General features: G+C 45.7%; 1 protein-coding gene across 7 annotated transcripts in view; it reads left to right on the forward strand.

Annotated features, from left to right (window-relative positions):
- LOC137425312 (phosphoinositide 3-kinase adapter protein 1) overlaps positions 1–24,217 on the forward strand; it is a 118,070-nt gene that overhangs the window by 83,013 nt on the left and 10,840 nt on the right. For all 7 annotated transcript variants that reach the window (XM_078776527.1, XM_068113612.2, XM_078776525.1 and 4 more), the window contains 4 exons: positions 7,052–7,112; positions 10,920–11,306; positions 11,849–11,874; positions 18,363–18,487. In XM_078776527.1, coding sequence (XP_078632653.1) covers positions 7,052–7,112; positions 10,920–11,306; positions 11,849–11,874; positions 18,363–18,487 — 599 coding nt within the window. The remainder of the gene's footprint in view (positions 1–7,051; positions 7,113–10,919; positions 11,307–11,848; positions 11,875–18,362; positions 18,488–24,217) is intronic.

The raw sequence follows: 24,217 nt of genomic DNA on the forward strand, positions 1-24,217 counted from the left end.
GAGTGACTTCATCTTCACAATCCCGGGGTGACAGTCATGGATTTCATCCATGACCCTAGAACGCAGATTTTTCGGGATCACGACACGACATCCCCAGAGTAGGCAACCATTTTCCACGCTGAGTTCGTTTTTACGTGCTTTAAAAGCCGCAAAATCTGGGTCACCCTCAGGTAGCAAATGCCATCCAAGCTGTACAGCCTGGACCGTTCTGGACAGAACGGGGTCTCGTCGAGTATGAGTGCGGATCTGGCCGGAATCGACAGCACAATCTTCCAGATGATCCATCAGTGCGATAATGGATCCTGGTGTAGGCGAATCATCAACGGATTCTGGAAGGGGTAACCGACTCATGGCATCTGCATTTGTGATAGACGAACCGGGCTTATAACATATGGTGTAGTCATAAGCAGCGAGAAACAGGGACCAGCGGATGATCCTGGGCGGTAGTGTGTCAGATGTCACCTTAGTTGGACCAAACAGACTGATCAGTGGCTTGTGATCAGTGCGAATTGTGAAATGATGTCCAAGAAGGTACTGGCGAAATTTGCCGACGCCGAAAACGATTCCCAATCCTTCCTTGTCAAGTTGGGAATAGTTTTTCTCTGCCGGGGACAACGTTCTGGATGCAAATGCAACCGGTCTTTCCGTACCGTCAGGCATCACGTGTGATAATACACTCCCCACTCCATACCGACAGGCATCGCATGTCAGCACAAGATCCTTCTCTGGATCAAAATGAACAAGAACATTGGACGATTTGAGCAGATCCTTAGAGGTCTGGAATGCTGATTGTTCAGTAAACCCCCAGCTCCAGGAGACTCCTTTCCTCAAAAGCTGATAAAGGGGGCCCAAAACGTCGGGCACATTCGGGATGTAACGACCATAGAACTGAAGCAAACCGAGGTATGACTTCAATTCGGTCACATCTCGTGGAGCAGGAGCATCCTTGATAGCTCGGACTTTCTCATCTGTCGGGTGTAGACCCTCGGCATCAATCGTATGACCCAGGTACGTGACTGATGGCACCATAAACTTGCACTTGTCTCGACGCAAACGTAGGCCGGAGTCCGAAATCTTCTTCAGAACTCTCTCCAGGTTCTGTAGATGTTCCGCGTCCGTACGACCAGTAACCAGAATATCATCCTGGTAACAAACGACGTTGCGTTCGGCGGCAAACAAACTGTCCATGACACGCTGATAAATTCCAGGTGCAGATTTCACTCCAAAACTAAGTCGGTGGTACCTGTACAACCCACGATGCGTATTGATGGTAAGATACTGTTTCGAATTCTCGTCCAAGCAGAGCTGTAGATAGGCGGATTTGAGATCGAGTTTCGTAAAAGTCTTGCCTCCCGTGAGACGAGCATGGAGGTCTTCGATCCTCGGGATTGGATATTTATCCAATGAAGAACACCTGTTCACGGTCATTTTATAATCTCCACATATGCGGATGGACTGGTCCGATTTTATGACCGGAACGATGTGCGCCGCCCATTCGGCATACTGGATTTGCTCGATGATCCCCAGATTTTCAAGATGATCCAGTTCCTTGTCAATCCGCTCACGCAGGGCGAAAGGGACTGGGCGAGCCCTGCAAAATATAGGATTGGCATCCCGGTCAACCCTGAGTTTAGCCGTATGTCCTTTCAAGGTTCCAAGTTCATCCTTGAAGACATCCGGGTACGTATCCAGCACATTTTTGAGTGTGTATGCTGCGGTAGGAGAAATGTTGGCTGCCCGGAGTTGATGAATGCTTTCCCACTTCAGTCGAATTATGCTCAACCAGTTCCTGCCGAGTAAGGAAGGGCCCTTTCCAGGAATGACGATCAGGGGTAGGTGAAACTCACGGTTATCGTAGCCCACCGTGACGTCACATGTACCGCAGGGAACAATCTTCTCACCTATATAGGTGGAGAGTCCATAGGTAGTAGGTTTCAGATGGGGTCGGTCAGCATCACTCCACAGGTTTGTGAAAACAGCATGGCTGATGAGCGAGATGGCCGCACCAGTGTCGACCTCCATTTGCAATGGTCGATTGTTGACGACAAGATTGGCAAGAAGAGGGTCCCGCCTATGGTGAGAATCAATATGAAGCAGGTCATACGATTCTGAGTTGTCGGAAACAGAGCTCACCTGGTCAAGCTCGGGTTCCTCCGAACCGATAAACTGATGAATCTTGTCAGCAGCTTTTCCTTTTCCCGATTTGCGAGTGATGCAAGCTGGAGCAACATGGCCAGTTTTCAAACAGAAATGGCAGGTGGCATCTTTGACCCGACACGTCTCCGGAGGGTGCTTTCCGTTGCACCGAAAACAGTTGTGGGTTTGAGACTGCACTGGCTTCTGACGAGGAGCCTTGTTCCAACGTTTTGGCTGAACATGATCCAACCGATTCACAGCAGGGCTGGTACCAGACGAGCGAGTGGCACCGATGCTTGTAGCGTTGCGTTCAGCACTTTCCATGGAAATGGCGGTGTCTCTGGCATTTTGGAACGTCAGTCTTCTCTCAGCAAGCAGGCGTCTACGAGTGCGGTCATTGGACATGCCAACCACCAGCAAATCACGAAGCATGTCATCGATCGTGTCCCCAAACTCACACAGATGTGACAGTTTTTTGAGGTGTGCAATGAAGTCTGCGATCGACTGACCTTGCTGCTGTCTGCACATGTAAAAATTAAACCGACACAGGATGACTGAAGGAGATGGGTTGCAATGTTCCTTCAAAGCGGCCTTGAGCTCTGCATACGTGAGCTCCTGGATTGTCCGAGGCCGAATCAGGTTTTTAACAAGTGTGAATGTCTCACCTCCGCAAACGGACAGGAAGACGGCCTTCATCCGGCCTTCGGTCGCGATGCCGTTCGCCTCGAAGTAGAAAGACAACCGCTCAGAATACGTGTCAAAATCCCCCTCATGAGGGTCGAATTCATCGATATGGCCGAAAGAAGTCATGGTCTAGATGTTTATCCTCGTCGCCATGTAAAGTATCTTGACAAACTGCGATCAATTGTCGTACGCGTTTATTCACTCTGCCGATCAAGGCCCGATTCACAGCAGCGCCATCCGAGGTCTGGCGTGGGGATACAACCCGGTCCCGGTGTAGGGATACAACGGTGAATATTTGCACTGCATACATGACACGGCCCAGCCTTGGTCGCCGCAAACGGCTCCTCTATCCGCACCTTCGGTTCACGCAGCGTCGCACTCTGCTTCGGGGGCCAGCGTTTCGAGTGGGATTTCGTCACGGCGAACATGCCCATGGCTTTGCTGGGTGCGGATTTTCTTTGCGCCCATGAACTTTTGGTTGACGTAAAACGTCGTCCGCTCGTCAACGCAGAGACCTTCAGCTCTCTCGCTTGTTCGTTGAGCGGCTCCGCACCAACCAAGCTAGCCTGCGCGCTCCCGGCCACGGACGACTTCACCCGCCTCCTCACTGAGTTCCCCGCCCTCACGCGGCCGACGTTTTTGGCCGTCGCCGTCAAACACGGCGTTGAACACCACATCCCAACCACTGGTCCACCGGTCTACGCCAGGGCTCGTCGCCTCGACCCTGCCAAACGCGTCGTGTTAAAGGCGGAATTCGACGCGCTGGAGCGGTTGGGCATTGTGCGGCGTTCGAACAGCGTGTGGGCCGCGCCCCTGCACACCATACCCAAACCGGATGGTGGATGGCGACCGTGCGGCGATTATCGCCGCCTCAACGACGCCACCACCCCCGACCGGTACCCGATACCGCATATCCAGGACTTTTCTGCCCATTTGGCGTGGCGGGTGATCTTCTCCAAGGTCGACCTTATTCGGGGCTACCACCAGGTACCTGTCCGGCCGGCCGACGTTCGAAGACGGCTGTAATTACACCCTTTGGCCTCTTCGAGTTCCTCCGAATGCCGTTCGGCCTTAAGAACGCGGCCCAGGCCTTCCAGCGGCTGATGGACAGTGTGCTGCGCAATCTCACCTTTCTGTTCGTCCACCTGGATGACATTCTCATCGCCAGCACTTCCCGGGCGGAGCACCTCCTTCACCTGCGCACGGTTTTTCAGCGCCTCAGCCAGCACGGCCTCATCATCAACCCGGCGAAATGCCAGTTTGGGTTGGCTGCCGTCGACTTCCTGGGACACCGCATCACGAAGCGTGGGGCCGTTCCGCTGCCGACCAAGGTGGAGGCCGTTAAAAGTTTCCCGCGCCCCCGCCCCGTCAAGGCCCTGCAGGAGTTTTTGGGTATGGTGAACTTCTACCACCGGTTCGTGCCTCGCGCCGCCCAACTCATGCGCCCTCTGTACGAGGCCCTCAGGGGTAAGCCGGCCAAGCACGACATCGCCTGGCCCGAGATGGACGAGGCATTCACGGGCGCTAAGCTGGCCCTCGCCAACGCAACCATGCTGGCGCACCTGGCGCTCGACGCACCCATCGCCCTTACCACGGACGCTTCCGACTACGCGGTGGGCGCCGTGCACGAGCAATGGGTTAACGGGGCTTGGCAACCGCTGGCCTTCTTCAGCCGGCAGCTCCGCCCTAACGAGCGCAAATACAGCACATTCGACCGCGAGCTCCTCGGCCTTTACCTGGCGGTTTGCCACTTCCGCCACCTTTTAGAGGGCCGCCCATTCACGGCGTTTGTGGACCACAAACCCCTGGTCTTCGCCATGGCCAAGGTCTCAGAGCCGTGGTCGGCTCGTCAGTAGCGCCACCTCTCCGCCGTGTCTGAATTCACGACGGACATTCGGCACGTTGCGGGCAAGGACAATGCTGTAGCCGATTGCCTCTCCCGGTCCGTCGCGGGCGCCGTCCACCTCGGCGTGGACTACGCCCGCATGGCTGCCGACCAGATCTCCGACCCCACGGTGCAAGCCCTCTGGACAGCGGACACAGGCCTGCGGTTGTCCGACGTCCCCTTCAAGGACACAGGCACAGTTCTCCTGTGCGACGTTTCCCTGGGCCAACCTCGTCCCATTGTGCCCGCTGGATGGCAACGGCTCGTTTTTGACGCCATCCACGGCCTTTCCCACCCGGGCCGGAAAGCGTCGCAGAAGCTCGTGGCAGCGAAATTCGTCTGGCACGGGCTCCGGAAGGACATCCGCGACTGGGCCAATGCCTGTGTCGCCTGCCAGTGTGCGAAGGTCCACCGGCACACCCAGGCACCATTCGACGTGCCCGCGCGGCGTTTCGACCACGTCAATGTGGACCTGGTGGAACCCCTTCCCCCCCTCGCGGGGCTTCACCCATCTCCTCACAATGGTGGACAGGACCACCAGGTGGCTGGAGGTCATCCCACTGACGTCAACGACGTCCGCCGACGTGGCGCAGGCCTTCATCAGCACCTGGGTCACCCGTTTCGGCGCCCCCTCGGACATCTCCTCTGACAGAGGCCCACAGTTCACCTCTGAGCTTTGGGGCGCAGTTGCTCAGGCCTTCGGGGTCAAACTTCACCGCACCACGGCCTACCACCCCCAGGCCAACGGCTTGTGCAAGAGGTTCCACCGCTCAATGAAGGCCGCTCTCAGGGCCAGCCTCCAGGACGACAGTTGAGCTGACAGGCTCCCGTGGGTGCTATTGGGCCTCCGGACGGCCCCTAAAGAAGACCTCCAGGCTTCTGCCGCCGAGCTGGTTTACGGCCAACCACTGCGCATGCCGGGGGAGTTCATCCCCGACGCCACCGGCCCCTGGTCCGTGGCTCGCCAACGCTCGGTCCTCCAGGAGGCCGCCAGGAGATTTGCCCCGGTGCCCACGTCTCATCATGGCTGTCCTCAACCCCATGTCCCCCCAGCGCTTTGCACAGCGGAGTACGTTTTTGTGCGCAACGACGCGCACCGGGGACCGCTCCGGCCGCCATACGATGGGCCTTTTCGGGTCTTGAGGAGGGGCGACAAGTCGTTCGTCGTCGACATTGGCGGCAAACCGGACCATATCTCCGTGGACCGCCTCAAGCGGCCCATTTGGACCTCGACCAACCTCCACGGTTGGCCCTTCCTCCACGGCGGGGCCGTCCCCCGTCGACCAAGCCCCCCGCTCGACCATCCGCCGCCAAGCCGCCTCCCACCCCCACACGAATCGCCAGGGGTCGTTTCGGCCGGGTCATTAAGGCCCTCCACAAACTGACTCTCCCTGTACAAGTGAATTCTGGGGGGGCGCATGTAGCGGTTACCGGACACAATTCTCTTGTACCGGCCGGTGACGTAATCAGCGGGCGGTCACTCGGATTGCATACCACGCCCCGTTGGAGGCGTGGCTTACTGTTTGAATTTGAAATATATATTGCCGCTCGGGGTAGCCATTTTCAGTGCATTCGTGCCGAGCTCGGAATAAACAGCTCTGTAAAACTCAGCTCGTTGTCGCGTCCATATTGTTGGAGTTAGACGTGGGAGCACAGCTCCACAAGACAATGGTTTTCAATTACCTTTGTTTGTTGCTTTTCTATAATCCTGAGCACTATGTTGAGGCTTTTATTGGATTCCATGACCCAGAAAACATAGGATTAGCATATTTAATTAAGTTTCTAGGTTGACTAGAAGCCGAGATAGCGCAAAATATGTATTTTATGGCGGCCATTTTGAAATCCAAAATGGCGGCCATGCAGGTGTCTGTGAAAATGCCAACATTGATTTTCGGATTCTCCATGCGCTGATGATTCCAAAAATGTATAGTTTTGCTCATCTCCCAAAATTTTGAACGAAATTATATTTGTTAACATAGTGAACCTGACTAGTGTAGCTATCAATGTCGGAAATACCGGTATATTAACCCTTATTGGTTATTATGCAACTCCATACTGTGAGTGGAGAACCGCCAGTAAGGTGTCCCACACAGCCCTTGCTGCACCTTACCGGGAGCGATAAGCACCGCCTCTTGCACCGATAAGCACCGATAAGCACACGGTAACATTACCTCTTGCTTCCATCCGCGACATGGAGTCGACCTGGATGCGGTTGAGAATAGTGAAATTACTATAGGTATATAATATAGTAATAACCCCTATTGCTAAAATGTGAAATAATTGTTTTCGAAGCATATATATTATTATATACAATGCCTTTAACACAATATCCCAATCTGTTCGTAGGAAAATTTACAGAAACTCAGACAGAGCATTGCCAGAAAGCATAAAGACTACGGAAAGAAAGGTACAATTGCTCACCTGTTGTATATATATTATTATAGATCTACGAGTCGCAAATCATTTTATAATGTGTAAATGTATTTTCTCCAGAATAGAAGGTGGGTGGCGCTTATGAGCTTGCCAAAAAAGGCTTCTGAAGTCGATTAATGCTGCGGTGTAGCAGCTGACACGACATTGAGCATTGGGTGGTTTTGTGTTTTTCACTGACGACAACTGAGACGTTTTACACATTTTATGTTCATATTTATTGTCCCAATGATCTTCATTTAAGGCCAACTTTGGCTCAGAAATTACTATCACATTCGAGCACATTGTTAGCCCATTCCCTACACAGAAGGAGACGCAGTTTTGCAATCAGTTCTGTACGCGTGTGTCTGTCTGTCTGTGTGTCTGTCCGGGCCGTACATTTTTTACCCAGCATTTGAGCTTTGTGATCAAATTTTCAACAAAGATTTATGATGAGAATATGGAGAAGTCAAATGAATACTTTGGTCATAAGGTCAACATCACATAAAATCGTCAATTTTCATGCAATTGACCTGAAATTTTACGAATTTGCATATTGCGTCACTGAATTGGTTCACCAATCAAAAGCTAGAAGCGAATGTTTTTTTAAGATCAAAATGGTCGAGGGTGCATAAACCCATCAATTTTGATCTGATTAACTTGAAATTTGAGCAGTGTTTGCATATCGGGTCACTGAACTGGTTCACTAATAAAACGCTAGAAGCCGATTGTTTTGAGGTCAAAATGTCAAAGGTCAAGGTCATAAAATTGTCAATTTCCATCTGAGTGACTTGAAATTTGAACAGGGTTTGCATATTGGGTCACTGAATTGGTTCACCAATAAAACGCTAGAAGCTGATTGTTTTTAGGTCAAAATGTCAAAGGTCAAGGTCATAAAATTGTCAATTTCCATCTGAGTGACTTGAAATTTGAACAGGGTTTGCATATTGGGTCACTGAATTGGTTCACCAATAAAACACTAGAAGCTGATTGTTTTTAGGTCAAAATATCAAAGGTCAAGGTCACAAAATTGTCAATGTTCATCTGAGTGACTTGAAATTTGAACAGGATTTGCATATTGGGTCACTGAATTGGTTCACCATTACAACACGAGCAGCTGATTGTTTTGAGGTCAAAAATGTCAAAGGTCAAGTTCATAAAATTGTCAATTTCCATTTGTGTGACTTGAGATTTGAACAGGATTTGCATATGGGGTCACTTTATTGGTTCACTAATAACATGCTAGAAACCTATTGTTTTAGGTCAAAAGGTCAAAAAGGTCAAGGTCACAAAATTCACAATTTCCATCTGAGTGACGAAATTTGAACAGGATTTGCATATGAGGTCACTTTATTGGTTCACTAATAACACGCTATAAACCTATTGTTTAGGTCAAAAGGTCAAGGTCACAAAATTGTCAATTTCCATCTGAGTGATTTGAAATTGAACAGGATTTGCATATCGTGTCACTGAGTTGGTTCACCATTACAACATGAGAAGCTGATTGTTTTGAGGTCAAAAAGTCAAAGGTCAAGGTCACAAAATTCACAATTTCCATCTGAGTGACTTGAAATTTGAACAGGATTTGCATATGGGGTCACTTTATTGGTTCACTAATAACACGTTAGAAACCTATTGTTTTAGGTCAAAAGGTCAAAGGTCAAGGTCACAAAATTCACAATTTCCATCTGAATGACTTGAAATTTGAACAGGGTTTGCATATCACGTCACTGAATTGGTTCACCATTACAACACGAGAAGCTGATTGTTTTGAGGTCAAAATGTCAAAGGTCAAGGTCATAAAATTGTCAATTTCCATCTGAGTGACTTGAAATTTGAACAGGATTTGCATATGGGGTCACTTTATTGGTTCACTAATAACACGCTAGAAACCTATTGTTTTAGGTAAAAAGGTCAAGGTCACAAAATTGTTAATTTCCATCTGAGTGACTTGAAATTTGAACAGGATTTGCATATTGGGTCACTGAATTGGTTCACCAATAAAACGCTAGAAGCTGATTGTTTTTAGGTCAAAATGTCAAAGGTCGAGGTCATAAAATTGACAATTTCCATTTTGGTGACTTGAAATTTGAACAGGATTTGCATATTGGATCACTGAATTGGTTCACCATTACAACACGAGCAGCTGATTGTTTTGAGGTCAAAAATGTCAAAGGGCAAGTTCATAAAATTGTCAATTTCCATTTGTGTGACTTGAGATTTGAACAGGATTTGCATATGGGGTCACTTTATAGGTTCACTAATAACACGCTAGAAACCTATTGTTTTAGGTCAAAAGGTCAAAAAGGTCAAGGTCACAAAATTCACAATTTCCATCTGTGACGAAATTTGAACAGGATTTGCATATGGGGTCACTTTATTGGTTCACTAATAACACGCTATAAACCTATTGTTTTAGGTCAAAAGGTCAAGGTCACAAAATTGTCAATTTCCATCTGAGTGATTTGAAATTTGAACAGGATTTGCATATCGTGTCACTGAGTTGGTTCACCATTACAACATGAGAAGCTGATTGTTTTGAGGTCAAAAGGTCAAAGGTCAAAGTCACAAAATTCACAATTTCCATCTGAGTGACTTGAAATTTGAACAGGATTTGCATATGGGGTCACTTTATTGGTTCACTAATAACACGCTAGAAACCTATTGTTTTAGGTCAAAAGGTCAAAGGTCAAGGTCACAAAATTCACAATTTCCATCTGAATGACTTGAAATTTGAACAGGGTTTGCATATCACATCACTGAATTGGTTCACCATTACAACACGAGAAGCTGATTGTTTTGAGGTCAAAATGTCAAAGGTCAAGGTCATAAAATTGTCAATTTCCATCTGAGTGACTTGAAATTTGAACAGGATTTGCATATGGGGTCACTTTATTGGTTCACTAATAACACGCTAGAAACCTATTGTTTTAGGTAAAAAGGTCAAGGTCACAAAATTGTTAATTTCCATCTGTGTGACTTGAAATTTGAACAGGATTTGCATATCAGGATTTGTATTGGGTCACTGAATTGGTTCACCAATAAAACGCTAGAAGCTGATTGTTTTTAGGTCAAAATGTCAAAGGTCAAGGTCATAAAATTGTCAATTTCCATCTGGGTGACGAAATTTGAACAGGGTTTGCATATTGGGTCACTGAATTGGTTCACCAATAAAACGCTAGAAGCTGATTGTTTTTAGGTCAAAATGTCAAAGGTCAAGTTCATAAAATTGTCAATTTCCATTTGTGTGACTTGAGATTTGAACAGGATTTGCATATGGGGTCACTTTATTGGTTCACTAATAACATGCTAGAAACCTATTGTTTTAGGTCAAATGTCAAGGTCACAAAATTCACAATTTCCATCTGAGTGACTTGAAATTTGAACAGGATTTGCATATGGGGTCACTTTATTGGTTCACTCATAACACGCTAGAAACCTATTGTTTTAGGTCAAAATGTCAAAAGTCAAGATCACAAAATTCACAATTTCCATCTGAGTGACTTGAAATTTGAACAGGGTTTGCATATCGGGTCACTGAAGCCTATTGTTTTTGAGGTCAAAATGCCAAGGTCACCTAAAATTGTCCATTGTTCTTAGCTGTTTTTGTCATGTTTAGCATACGGAAAAAGAAGTCCGAATACAAAGCGGACGTGGACAGGTTTTGCATTTTGAGATGCTTTCAAGTTATGATTTTAATGTGCAAATGTACACTTTTACACGCTTATTGAAGGAAGTGAAATGGTTCATTTATTGCAGTGAATGGTATGTTTCGAGTTCGTAACATACATGTTTCCATTCGCAGGTGAGGTGGAAATCATTCATGTGTTAAACAAAACGATTTATGATTCAGAAAAAGGTGTGACGTCAGTGCCGTCTGGTGGAATACAAAGCATATACAGCACAACTCCCATCCCATCAAAAATTTACGGACAGGTGTTCCCAAAGTGCACACGTGGGGTATTGAATTCTGGGCATGGTACCGCTGCATCTTCCATCTATGCAACAAATGCTGCCCTGCTGAATGTATATGGTACCGTGGCTAGTAACCGCTCAAACTATTGCACTACGATGAACCTGCCTAAAAGAAGTGAGATGGACACTGCAATCTACAGCATCCTTGGTCCAGCAGCAGGAGGCAAGAATGTTGGCTTGGGCAAACCACAAGGAGGTGGAGGAAGGTACCCCAGAGGTATTTTACGTCAGTATGCTGCATCTACTCCAACCTGCTTTACCTGCATGATGACCTTTTTCTGAAATAATTCCTCATCTTGGAACTTCCACTTTCAAAAACATTTACATCACTCGTACTCACTTCAGCAAGCTTCACATTTTCATTCACAAAAAACGTCAATGCACATTACTGTTCATCAGCACGTGACACACATTCCAACAGTATTGGAAATATCCAGAATGCTTTGCGCACCTGTGGTGTCATTCTCTCATTCTGATGTACCTCCCACAAACTTTGTATTGTTCGATGTAAGATAACGTACCTGCAATTTCTTCAATCATGGGTTAAAAAGAGCTTGTGGACGCACTTCTAAGGCTTAAACGTTACTTGCAAGTAAAAAACGACGAATGAGCAGTGGGTTAACTCACCATGACTTAGGTTGAGATGTATGAGAAGCCGAGAGTAATTTAATTGTAGTTGGGAGCCCTGTAATATGGTATTTGGCAGGTCCAGTTTCATGCAGTAATTGTTTGCGTGTTTTTCTTTTCTTTCTCTTTCAGCGCCACAGGGCATTACAGAAAGGAAGGTATGTGGGTCAACTTACCTTGCGATAGTGATGATTAATTATTAGCCCATCTCCTGCACAGCATCACAGGGGTTTTGTAATCACTTCTGTGTGTGTGTTTGTCTGTGATTGTGTGTGTGTGTGTGTGTGTGTGTTTGTCTGTGATTGTGTGTGTGTGTGTGTGTGTGTGTGTCTGTGATTGTGTGTGTGTGTTTGTCTGTGATTGTGTGTGTGTGTGTGTGTTTGTCTGTGATTGTGTGTGTGTGTGTGTGTGTGTGTGTGTGTCTGTGATTGTGTGTGTGTGTTTGTCTGTGATTGTGTGTGTGTGTTTGTCTGTGATTGTGTGTGTGTGTTTGCCTGTGATTGTGTGTGTGTGTGTGTGTGTGTGTGTGTGTGTGTGTGTGTGTGTGTGTGTGTGTGTGTGTGTGTGTGTGTGTGTGTCCAGGCCGTAACTATTTTGCCACTTGACCTATTGTCATCAAGTTTTCACCAAATTTTCACCAAAGCTCCAAAGCCAGTCGCGGACTGGGCATCCTCAGTCATGCAAAGTCCTTCCTTGGCACACCTGAGCTCCTCACCACATACAAGGCTTTCATCCACACCTCAATGGAATACTGTTCCCCCCTCTGGGCCAGTGCTTCTGCCTCACACCTACCTCGGCTTCACGCTGTTGAAACCAAAGCTTTCAGAATCATTGGAATCTTCCACGATGAAGCAAACTCCAAGGGCCTCTCACTCACTCACCGCAGGCAGGTTGGTGGTCTTTCTGTCTTCTAGCGACTCCTCTCCGGCTTTGCTCTCCCAGCTCTGTCTGTGCTGTGTCCTCCAAATATTCCTTCAGGTCACAAAATATCTGCCAGAAAGCCTCTTGTGGTGAAACTTCCAAAATCTAGAATCTCTATTCACCTTCACTCCTTCATTCCTCTTTTTCCCACCTCTGGAACAAACTCCCACACTCTCTTCAATCCCACTCCTCCTTCCATGTCTACAAAGCAGCTGTTCGCCACCGTCTCTTATCTTCCCCCATCCAAAACCTTGATCTTTTCTACTCCCGTTAATACACCCCAAATCCACCTCTTTCAATCCCCGACTTCATTCTTGAAAATCCTAGTAGTGTTCATTTGTTTTATACCGTGTACCCTTTCCCTGTTCTCTACTGCTGTTGTGTTTGTGTGCTTCCCTCTCCCCATCTTGTCTCCCGCTCCCTTTATTATATGTTCAATTTGTCTGTTTATGTTGTTTGTGTTTAATATGTTATCTCTTACACGAGCATCGATTTTGTATACAAAACAATAAAATAAAACCTTTATTATGATAATACCGAGAAGGAAAATTTATAATTTTGTCCAAAGGTCAAAAGTCAGCGTCACATAAAATCGTCAATTTTCATCCGATTGATCTGAAATTTTAAGAATTTGCATAATGGGTCACTGAATTGGTTCACCAATTAAAAGCTAGAAGATTATTTGTATTTAGATGAAAAGGTCAAAGGTCAAGGTTGTATAAAATCGTCAATTTTCATCCGATTGATCTGAAATTTTAAGAATTTGCATATATGGTCAATGATTTGGTTCACCAGTCAAAAGCTTTTGAAGCTGATTGTTTTTAGCCGCGTCGCAGACGCTGCTCATAGAGTGCCCTCTGCTGTTGTTCTTGTTCTTCTTCTTGTTCTTGTTGTTCTTGCAGAGAAGACAAAACCTCAAAGCTCCACCCATTCTGGGAACCATAGCTCCACCCATTGTGGGAGAGGCTTCATATAAACAAATATCCACCATTTTATTAACTCGCATAGCTTTGAGGCCTGTTTTGTAGGCCCGTGGTGTCTTGCTCTCTCACACAGTTTTCTTTCAAATCAAATTCGATATATCATTTCATTTTTCACAGTCGCTAACATAGTTTTAGACTCGGTTGAAAAAAAACGGGAAGAAAATCCGATGAAAGTTGCCCTTTATAGAACGAAATGAATTCTCAAAGGCCTGTAACTTCAAGTCCATTGAGATATTTTTTTTTAAAATCGCGGCATGGTCAGTCATACACCGCCCGAAATAACAGACGGGAAAATGCCGAGATATATATATATTTTTAAATCGCGGCATGGTCAGTCATACACCGCCTGAAATAACAGACGGGAAAATGCCGAGATATATTAAAAATTCGTCCATTTGATGACAATCGTCACGATGAAATATTTAATTTATACGTCGTCACAATAATGTGGAGAGAGGAGCATAGCTTCGTTCACGTGTCGCCACACACGGGAAATTGCCGAGATATATATTTTTTAAAATCGCGGCATGGTCAGTCATACACCGCCTGAAATAACAGACGGGAAAATGCCGAGATATATTAAAAATTCGTCGCCACACACGGGAAATTGCCGAGATATATTTTCACTTCGCACAAAAATAACATCAAGTAATCGAATCAATAGGAATGTCCTGTGCCTATAACATCGACGTTATAGGCACAGCTGCATCTAGGCATTGTGTAACATCGACGCGGCTTTTGTTTTAATTAAAACTTTTTGTACTTGTTTTTTTTAAGATCTAAAGCTCAAAGTTCCAACATGAGTACAGCTTACTGGGAAGAATGAGCCATTCGGGTATCCTGCCGTCTGAGTGACGACCCTTCCACGATTTTGCCCAATAGCCAAGGAAACTAAAAGATGAACTTCTTCTCTTTTTCTTTTTTGAAATTTGAAGTTTTTTAAAGTTTTTTTTTTTTTAAAGAAGTTTTTCATTGAAGTTCCAAAAGATGCAAAAGTAGTGGTCTTCTTCCTCTTCTCCATCTGATAATGCTGTGATTGTTTGTCAATTCAAAGCTGTGCAGCATCATTCTTGTTTTCAGTAAATTTATCTTGCAACTTGAACCAAGGTCATGGATCATGGTCAGAGCCTCCGTGCGGAGCCAGCAGCCGCTGGGGGCCACCCACAAAGAGACGCCTCCCACATCAGCTAAAGCATCTTGAAAGTCCACTTGTGCAACATAGACGTTTCCAATAACACTAGCCATGCATATCTACCAGCTTCCAATCGCTTCACTGACGGGTTTACTCAAATACATCATTTTGCACTTCACAACCACATGGCATATCTATCTGTAAATTTCACAGGATGAAAAATACAGCGAAACACAGGAAAACCGGACCTTTAGTGGCAGAACTGTTGTTGTTGTTGTTGTTTTTGTGGTCCTTCTGTGTGGGTCACGTTTTATTCTAAAAGCTTAAATGGTTCCTGTTACTATACATTAAACATCTTCTTCATCCAATTCAGAAACATAGACGGACTTAAAATATAAACCTGTATCTTTATGTTTAAACAGACATTGATTGATTTTTTTCCCAAGTATAATCGATCAATAGGGGACCGAGTCGAAAAGAGACTGGGTCTCCTTTTGTTATTGGACTTATTATTATTCTCTCTGCCAAATTTTGTGGAAGCTGCAGCATCGGCACTGTCGCTCCGATCAACGATCAAGTTGAAACTTTCCAGGAATGTTTGGTCCAATGAGAATTGATGCCATCTTTTCCGATTTTTTAAATTTTGCAATCACCGTGGCAACGAGCTTGGATTTTTTTTTTTTTTTTTTTTTTTTTTTTTTTTGTATACAAGGTCGAGGCTCGTGTAAGAGCTAACATTAATCACAAAAAGACAAACTGACACATAAAACATAAGATAAAGGGAGCGGGAGACAAGTTGGGAGAGAGAGGGAAGCACACAAGTACAACAGCAGAGAACAGGGACATCGGGAGATCTGTGGGAGGGAGAGGGCTTGGGGGGGGGGGGGAGGAGGCATGGGAAGGGGGGTGGGGTGGGAGAGGTAAAAAAAACAAAAAACACATGGACACTGCTGGGACTTCCAGGACAGAAGTTGGAATTTCAAAAAAGTGTATCTGGGGTGAATTAGCAGGGGTAGAAAAGATCAAGGTTTTGGATGGGGGAAGATAAGAGATGGTGGCGAACATCTGTTTTAAAGACCTGGAGGGAGGAGTGGGATTGAAGAGAGTGTGGAAGTTTGTTCCAGAGGTGTAGTGAAGGTGAATAGAGAGTCTTGATTTTGGCAGTTTAAGCATAAGAGGGTTGCAGGCAGATCTTGTGCGACCTGTAGGAATATTTGGGGGACATAGCCCAGAGAGAGCTGGGGGGGCAAGGCCGGAGAGGAGTCGGTAGAACACAGAAAGACCACCAACCTGCCTACGGTGAGTGAGAGGCCCTTGGAGTTAGCTTCATCGCGGGAGATTCCAATGATTCTGAACGCTTTGGTTTCAACAGCGTGAAGCCGAGCTAGGTGCGAGGCAGGAGTACCGGCCCAGAGGGGAGAGCAGTATTCCATTGAGCTGCGGATGAAAGCCTTGTATGTGGTGAGGAGCTCAGGTGTGCCAAGGAAGGATTTCGCACGACGGAGGATGCCCAGTTGGTGACTGGCTTTGGAGGCCAGATTTGAAATGTGGTTTTCCCAGGAAAGATCATGGCAGATAGTGAGACCCAAAAGCTTGAGTGATAGAGCAAGTTCTTGGAGAGGATTATTCAGAAAGTAGATGGGAGGGTTTTCCAGACAATCTTTTTGTAGAGACATAGGAAGAGTGTGAGATTCGGAGGTTTTTCGGAGATTTCGGAGGTTTTCCAGATCGTTTTCCAGACGATCTTTATGCCCTCAGGATGACTTTACTAATTCTGATCAGATTTTGCTGGTTTTTCACTATGGGCTCCCAGATGCGTGCCCTCCTTCGGATGAGGACCTGGTGTGTCACTGTTTCCACTACACTACAGGGACATCACAAAGTTCTCCCCAACACCTTCTTGACAACCTGTGCATGGATTGGCTTTTCATGGTTCTAATCACTTCGAGGAAGTTCAGTCAAGGCAGTAGCTCAACAGTTGGTTCTGAACATTAGCTAATTTCCGTCGATAATGTAACCAAGTCCTTCCGCTGTAGGTCATAGTTCTTCCACAGAGAACATGAGCACAACATGAGCTTTAAGCGAAACTTTATTAAGAAATTTAAGCGAAAACTTTTAAAATATTCTTCTCCGAAACCGAAAATGCTATCGATTTGATTTATTGTCATGTTATGATCGACTACCCATGGTGCAAAAAAGTTGTATAAGATGACGTCATTGGTGAAGTGGTTTGGCAGCTACGTTGAGGTAAAAAAAAATTTAGATCCGATTAACACAAAACATTTTTTGTGGTATCTATTCATCAATACGAACTTGAATATTTAAAAAAAAATCTGATTGGTCACATGGTCTGGCAATGAAAAAGAAAACAAAATTGATCGAAATTGATGATGTCAGAGGTCACGTGACCTGGCGGCTATATTGGATTTCAAGAAAACCTTTAAAATGCACCTCCTCCTTCATGTTTAGATCGATTGAGTTGAAACTTGAACCACTTGTAGTAAGTTTGCCACTTGACTTGATGTACATACTCTGGATGACGTCATAGGTCATGTGGCATTGCGGCCATATTGGATTTCATGAAAAACTTCTAAAATGCACCTCTTCCTTCATTTTTCGGATCAATTCAGTTCAAACTTTGCATAATTGGGTCCGGGCTGCCGTTGTCAAGGACGTCGTTGCACACTTGTACAATCAGAATGGGGCGTCTTGGTCCCCGGGGCATCACTGCTCGCAGTTTTGATTTCAGCTTGTTTCCATACTTTTTCACAGTAACATCCTTTTTCATTAAAAAAAAAATAAGAAGAAGTTTTTATTACTTGTTAAAAAGCTTTCAAACGACCTCAAGGTAAATCGAATGAAATTTACTGTGAATCATTTACTTGATTTTACGTCATTTCCTCCATCTGGCGGAAGTACCTTTCGGACGTGAGTCGGCGTTATCTTCATTCTTAACCTACTCTGCATTAGGCCCACATAAGTTATCCTGGCAAATAATGAACAGCGATTGACATTTGACCCGGTTCATTGTTGGCCACATATCACACTCTCCTTGACCCACACTACTATCCTATCAAGTTTGGTTACAATCGGTACAGGCTGAGCCGATATATGACGATACATTACCCATGATGGTGCGGAAAGACAGATACATACAGACACAGAGACAGACAGAGCTGGTCATTCTAATACTTCGCTAACTCCTCCGGAACCAAGGTATAAATCGATTCTTCACCTGAAGATCTGTCACCATATTATTACTTATTAGCCCTCCAATAGAAAGGACCCCCCACATGAGGTTTGCAGGGGGCCACCCACATACCCAGCGGAGGCTCTGATCATGGTGGGTCAGGAAACTTTGCAGCTCAGACCATCATGATTGGTTAAGGATTTGGTTAAGGGTTTAGGCATCCTGTACCCACAGTTTTTTTTATTTTTATGTTTAACCCGTTGGGCCTAATCTGAAGACTAAGGTTTTCCATTTTTCCTCAAACTTCCCAGAAAATGGTCCGCAAGTGAAATCGAAGCCACCGATTCGAACCATTAACTGTTGTTAGATGAGTAAAATGGATGTAATTATGAGTTTTATTTGATGAAATCTTATTTGCAGGAAGAAGGAATATACAGTTTCACTGTTGCAGCAGCATCAAATAAAGATGCGGCAACGATCATTCCAGACGCTCCTCCGCCAGTTGCCCCTCGACCGCACAGGACGCTAAAAGCATCCAAGAAAAGGTACATCCTTTACACCCTTAGGTTGCTCATTCACCTCATACAACTTATTGCTCACATTTTCAGCAAATCTCTACTATTTCTTCTTAAGGTATAACTTTGCTTTGGACACTATTTTGCTTGCCTTTCAATTGGATCCCTTTTTCAGTTTTTACCTCCGCCATCGGGGTTTCACCGCTGTCCGCTTGTTTGTTTGTGATCAGGACATCTCAAAAAGTCATGGACGGATTTGGAGGAAACTTGGTGGACAGGTTGGGCGTGTGACAAGGAAGAATTGATTCGATTTTGTTGAAGTTCCGGATACGAGAATTTTTGAATTTTTATAAATGATTCTTCACCAGTGAGAAATGGGCCCAAAAAGATTTACAGTATAGTACGACATCTCAAAAAGATGTGGATGGATTATTCCACAAAACTTGGTGGATGAGTTGGCTAGATGACAAGAACAAGCCGATTAGATTTTGGGTGAAGCCCGGATGCAGACCCGGCCTATCAGTGGGATACAACATGTAAATGGTCCAGGCTGGCCGAGGTAAAACCCTCGACCATGTTCCATTCTTGTTTTTTCCCCAATTTCTCAGGCTCGTAGAGCAGCTTGTACACACTGTATATGCGCAATTACATTAGGTGACAGTGGATGAATGAACACAGGAAATGGAACTTACCAAGAACTGTAACTGATGCATTTCCCTTAATACTTCAACACCTCATGCCCTGGCCTCTTGTTCTTCTCATCAATACTTGTCCCAATTCTGTCGAAAACTGAATCCTGCATTGCCATGACCGTTGTCTCGATCTTGTAGCACTGATTTCCATCCTGCTTCCAATAACCCTTCTTTTCAATCTAGACGTGACGTCTGTCCTTACACAGTGTTTGTAAAGTGTAACAGAATTGGTGATCCAGAAGATAAATCAGGTCTGCAGAGAATGCTGACTCGAGACCGTTAACCCTTTCCTATTTGAAACCCCCGCTGCATGTCCTACCATCCTCATATTCCCCACCACCCTTATATTCCCCACCACCCTCATATTCCCCACCACCCTCATATTCCCCACCACCCTCATATTCCCTAACATGAACGCCCCTGGCACCCACACATTGTTCTCCACCAACATTTGAGGGCTCCATTAATTTCCAGTAATTTCAAATAAATTTCTCCATTTGTTTTCCAGTAATCTCTCCATTTAGGTTTCTGTTACAGCTCCGGACATTATATGCTTAACAGGAATATCATCTCCCAGGATTTCTCCAATTGCTGTATGTTTCTCCCGTATTGACAGGCCCCTCCCCTGTTCCAGAGGTGATGTTGCTGTCTACACCAAGAACTCCATTCCTTATTGGTCAATGGTCTCACTAATTTCTCCTAGCCCTCTGGAATGCTTGATTGTCAAGTCAATATCTGGTGAAACTGCCAAAATCAAGACTCTCTGCTCGCCTTCACTCCTTCATTCCTGTTTTCTCCCGCCTCTGGAACAAACTCCCTCACTCCCTTCAATCCCACTCCTCCCTCCAGGTCTTTAAAACACCTGTTCACCACCATCTCTTATCTTCTCCCATCCAAAACCTTGATCTCTTCTACCTCCGTTAATTCACTCCAAAAGCACTTTTCTTCTTCTTCTTTTTTTTCCTTGAAATACCGACTTTTTTTCTTTCCTGGAGGTTCCAGCAGTGTCCATGTGTTTTATACTTTCCCACCCGCCCCCCACCCCCCGCCTTCCCCTGCCTCCTCCCTCCCACAGATATCCCGATGTCCCTGCTCTCAAATGTTGCACTTGTGTGCTTCCCTCTCTATCCCCATCTTGTCTCCTGCTCCCTTTTTTGGATGCTTTGTGTATCCGTTTGTTGTTGTTTTTTGTGATTAATGTTAGCTCTTACACGAGCCTCGATCTTGTATACAAATATATAATTATATATATATATATATATATATATATATATATATAAAAATATGTATGTATGTATGTATGTATGTATGTATGTATATATGTATATATGTATATATGTATATATATATATATATATATATATATATATATATATATATATATATATATATATATATATATATATATATATATATATATATATATATATTGTTGCGGATATGAGGATTGTGTTTTTTTTATTGTGTGCTTTATTATTATTATTGTTTATTCTGCGCCTCCTGCCTCCGGAGTTGTGTAAAGGTAAAAAGGGCGTCTCGGTAATTAGTCCATAAAGCATCCACGTCAGCCAATCATAGAATACCCCTGTTCGATAGCTTATATCTTATTATGTGTCTTAGGGTAAGGCTGTGTCTCCCATTAACTTAAATACTACATTGTACCAAGTGAAATAAGAATAGGTCCCCTTTCATTTCATTTCGATGGCCAACTGCATTTTGGGCGGTTTTCTCTTCAACCACCATTGGCCACGAGGCAGGGTTGGGGAAGCAAGGCGGGTCCCCACCTCGTCAGAGAGGGGAGGAGTGAGCCAGCCCCACTCGACCAACCATGAACAAGGGGTTTGGCTTGAGAGGGCGGAGAGAGAACGTTTGGGGGAGGTTCGCAAAGGTTGAGGGGCGGGGCCTATATAACCCGCGGCGGGGCGTTCCCCGAGATGAGATGAGCTTTGACAGAGTTGAGACAAGGAGGGAGGAGACAAGAGCTGGGGCGTCAGAGCTGAGCTGCGAGCTTGAGCCACCGAAACTGCATCTACAGCAGCTTGAGCCACCGAAACTGCATCTACAGCAGCTTGAGCCACCGAAACTGCATCTACAGCAGCTTGAGCCACCGAAACTGCCTCTACAGCAGCTCGAGCCACCGAAACTGCAGCCACAGCAGCGTGGGGCCTGGACGGCAGTTTGGAGCAGGGCCGCGAAGGAACGGCGGCTGCCCAACGAGCCGATCGTGCTGCAGGACCAGTTGGACCTCCCTATCCCGCCAGCCATCCACCTGCCATCCCTATCATCATTCCCCGTGTAAGTGTGTTCGTAGTCTGTCTTTTATCTTGTCCCTGGGTAGTAAGTAAGCCTGTTAGATAAGCTAAAGATTTCACTGTGTCACCTGCGTCTCATGTCCCTGTAAATAAACGTGACTGCTTTCTTCTTGCTTATACAGTATGTGTGAATAATAATAAACCCAGTTACTCTTCTGTACGTCTTCTTCCTCTTTGCATTCGGTCGCTTTAGAGTTTTCCAGATTGAGCAGCTGCGGCGCGATACGGCCAAAGTTTGGGGTAAACCGGGTTTTAGTCAGGGAAGCACTGTTCGGTCGCGGAGCCTCCGCTCGGCAAACATACCATCTTTAACCGCGTACCGTAACAATATATATATATATATATATTGTTACGGACCGCGGATAAGATGTTCGTTTTGCCGAGCGGAGGCCCCGCGGTCGTACAGTTACCCCGACTAACCCGATTCCCGAGCGTTGGCCAGATCGCGCCACAGATATTAAATAGGGAAAAGACAAAAGCGACACGGATGTGAAGAAAAAGAAGAAGACGAAAAGGTTGGCAATACTACTAAATTTATTCCTATTATTTACATGCTCAAAATAACCAAGGAAGAAGGAAAGATAAGAAAATAATATACAGAAGATATTAGAGACACAGTGAAAATACTAGCTTATCTAACAGGCTTAACTTATTCCCAGGGACAAGACAAGAGACAGACTACGAACACACTTACACGGGGGATGATGATAGGAATGGCAGGAGGTGGATAGCTGGAGGGAGAGGGAGGTCCAACGGGTCCTGCAGCACGATCGGCGCGTTGGGCAGCCGCCGTTCCTTCGCGGCCCTGCTCCAAACTGCCGTCCAGGCCCCAAGCTGCTGTGGCTGCAGTTTCGGTGGCTCAAGCTGCTGTTGATGCAGCCCCGGTGGCTCAAGCTGCTCTCTTCAGGGATCCCTTACTCAACTCTCTTCTCGGTGATCTCTTCGCCACCACTCTTGTCATGGACCTCTTTTGTCATGGACCTCTCTTGTCATGGACCTCCTTAGGCAACTTTTGACCACTCTTGCGCGCCGCTTTTATAACGCCTCCGGCGATTAAGCCGCCGGCCTTCAGGACACGCCCATCGGTGTGCTCACCTCGGCCATGGTTGGTCGCGCGACCCTCTGGCTCCGCCCTTGATGACGACGGGCGGGCACGCCTTTCTTCCCCGACCCGAGCACATGTTCAATGGTGGTTTTGGAGGGGATGTAATTGGCAAATTGAGGCTTGGCCATGACGAAAGGGGAAATGGAGGTTTTTGGGAATGGGAATGAAGAATGAAGGGAAGCTATCTTATTTCACTTGGTGCAATGGAGTGTCATCTTAATGGGAGACAAGGCCTTACCCTAATACACATAATAAAGATATAAGCTACTGAACAGGGATATTATGGTGTCCTTCATGTATATAAATATAAATAACCACCTTTAGAGGCCATTTTTCCCTGCAAAGCAGGGGTTGGCCTTTTTCGGGAACCGTGGTTGTTGTTGTTTTTTGGTCCCCTTTTTGAAGCAATGTTTTACGGCCGGATGCCCTTCCTGACGCCAACCCTTTTTGCCGCCTTTAACGACAAACAGGGAATTACCAGTGAACTGGTACTCAATTAGCCGACCTCGGAAGGATGACAGGCTGAGTCAACCCCCCTGGCGTTAATTCAGCGATCGACCGGGATTCGAACCCAGGATCCTGGGATCCTAAGCCGGCACCCTAGCCGCTAGCCCAACACCAGGGCAACACCAACACCAACACCAACACCAACACCAACACCAGCCCAACACCATGTATGCTTTATGGAATTAACTACCGGAACGCCCTTTGACCTTTATACACACTGGAGCAAGGAGGGCTCAGAATAAGCAATAATTCATAACAATTTACAATACAACACAATAAAAAAAACTCAATCCTCATATCCGCAACAATATATATATATATATATATATATATATATATATATATATATATATATATATATATATATACTGAAACGCAAAAGAAACTTACCACCTTTGAAACCTTTAAATATCAACAATAACACTGCGTGTAGTATAAATGTGTGAACTTATTTGTGGACAATAGTGTCCTCACTGTCAGACAAAACGGTCACGGATGGTCACTTGAACCTTCAATGGTCACTTCATAGCGCAGCTGTTGAACAGCCGTTTTGACTGTCAGTGATTAGCCAAGGGGTACGGGATGATTTTAATGAGCTGCACGTGATGTCTTGATATTGGCTTTAAAAAGGCCAGTGCAAAATGGGCATTTCAATCAACATGCCACGATTGTCAAGGGATCAACGGCAGCGTGCCCTGGGCATGCTGCAAGGCGGACTGAGCTACCATGAGGTGCAACGCAAAAGAAACTTACCACTTGTTTGAAATGTAATAAAATTGTAACAGTTCAAAATAAAACAAACCAACAATTGCTAATTGAAACATTGGCATTTTATTGATGACATGTCAAGTTTTTGACCAAGATACACCATCTCATCAGTTTGTTCTACAGTACAGAACAGCACAGGGTGCAATGTCAGTCCCCTTTCAATAGCATGTGTGGCCACCATTGTTTTGGATACAGGCAGTGCATCGTCGGCGTATACTGCCTACCAGTCTTTGGATGGATTACTGCTGGATTCTGTCCCACTCAGTGCTCAATGTCTGAAGCAGCTCTGCCCGTGTCCTGGCCCTGCGAACTACGCGTCTCCCAAGCTCATCCCACAGGTGCTCTATGGGATTCAGGTCAGGGGAGAGCGCAGGCC

The sequence above is a fragment of the Myxine glutinosa genome, chromosome 4, assembly GCF_964187855.1.
Source record: "Myxine glutinosa chromosome 4, kmMyxGlut1.1, whole genome shotgun sequence".
Taxonomy (NCBI): domain Eukaryota; kingdom Metazoa; phylum Chordata; class Myxini; order Myxiniformes; family Myxinidae; genus Myxine; species Myxine glutinosa.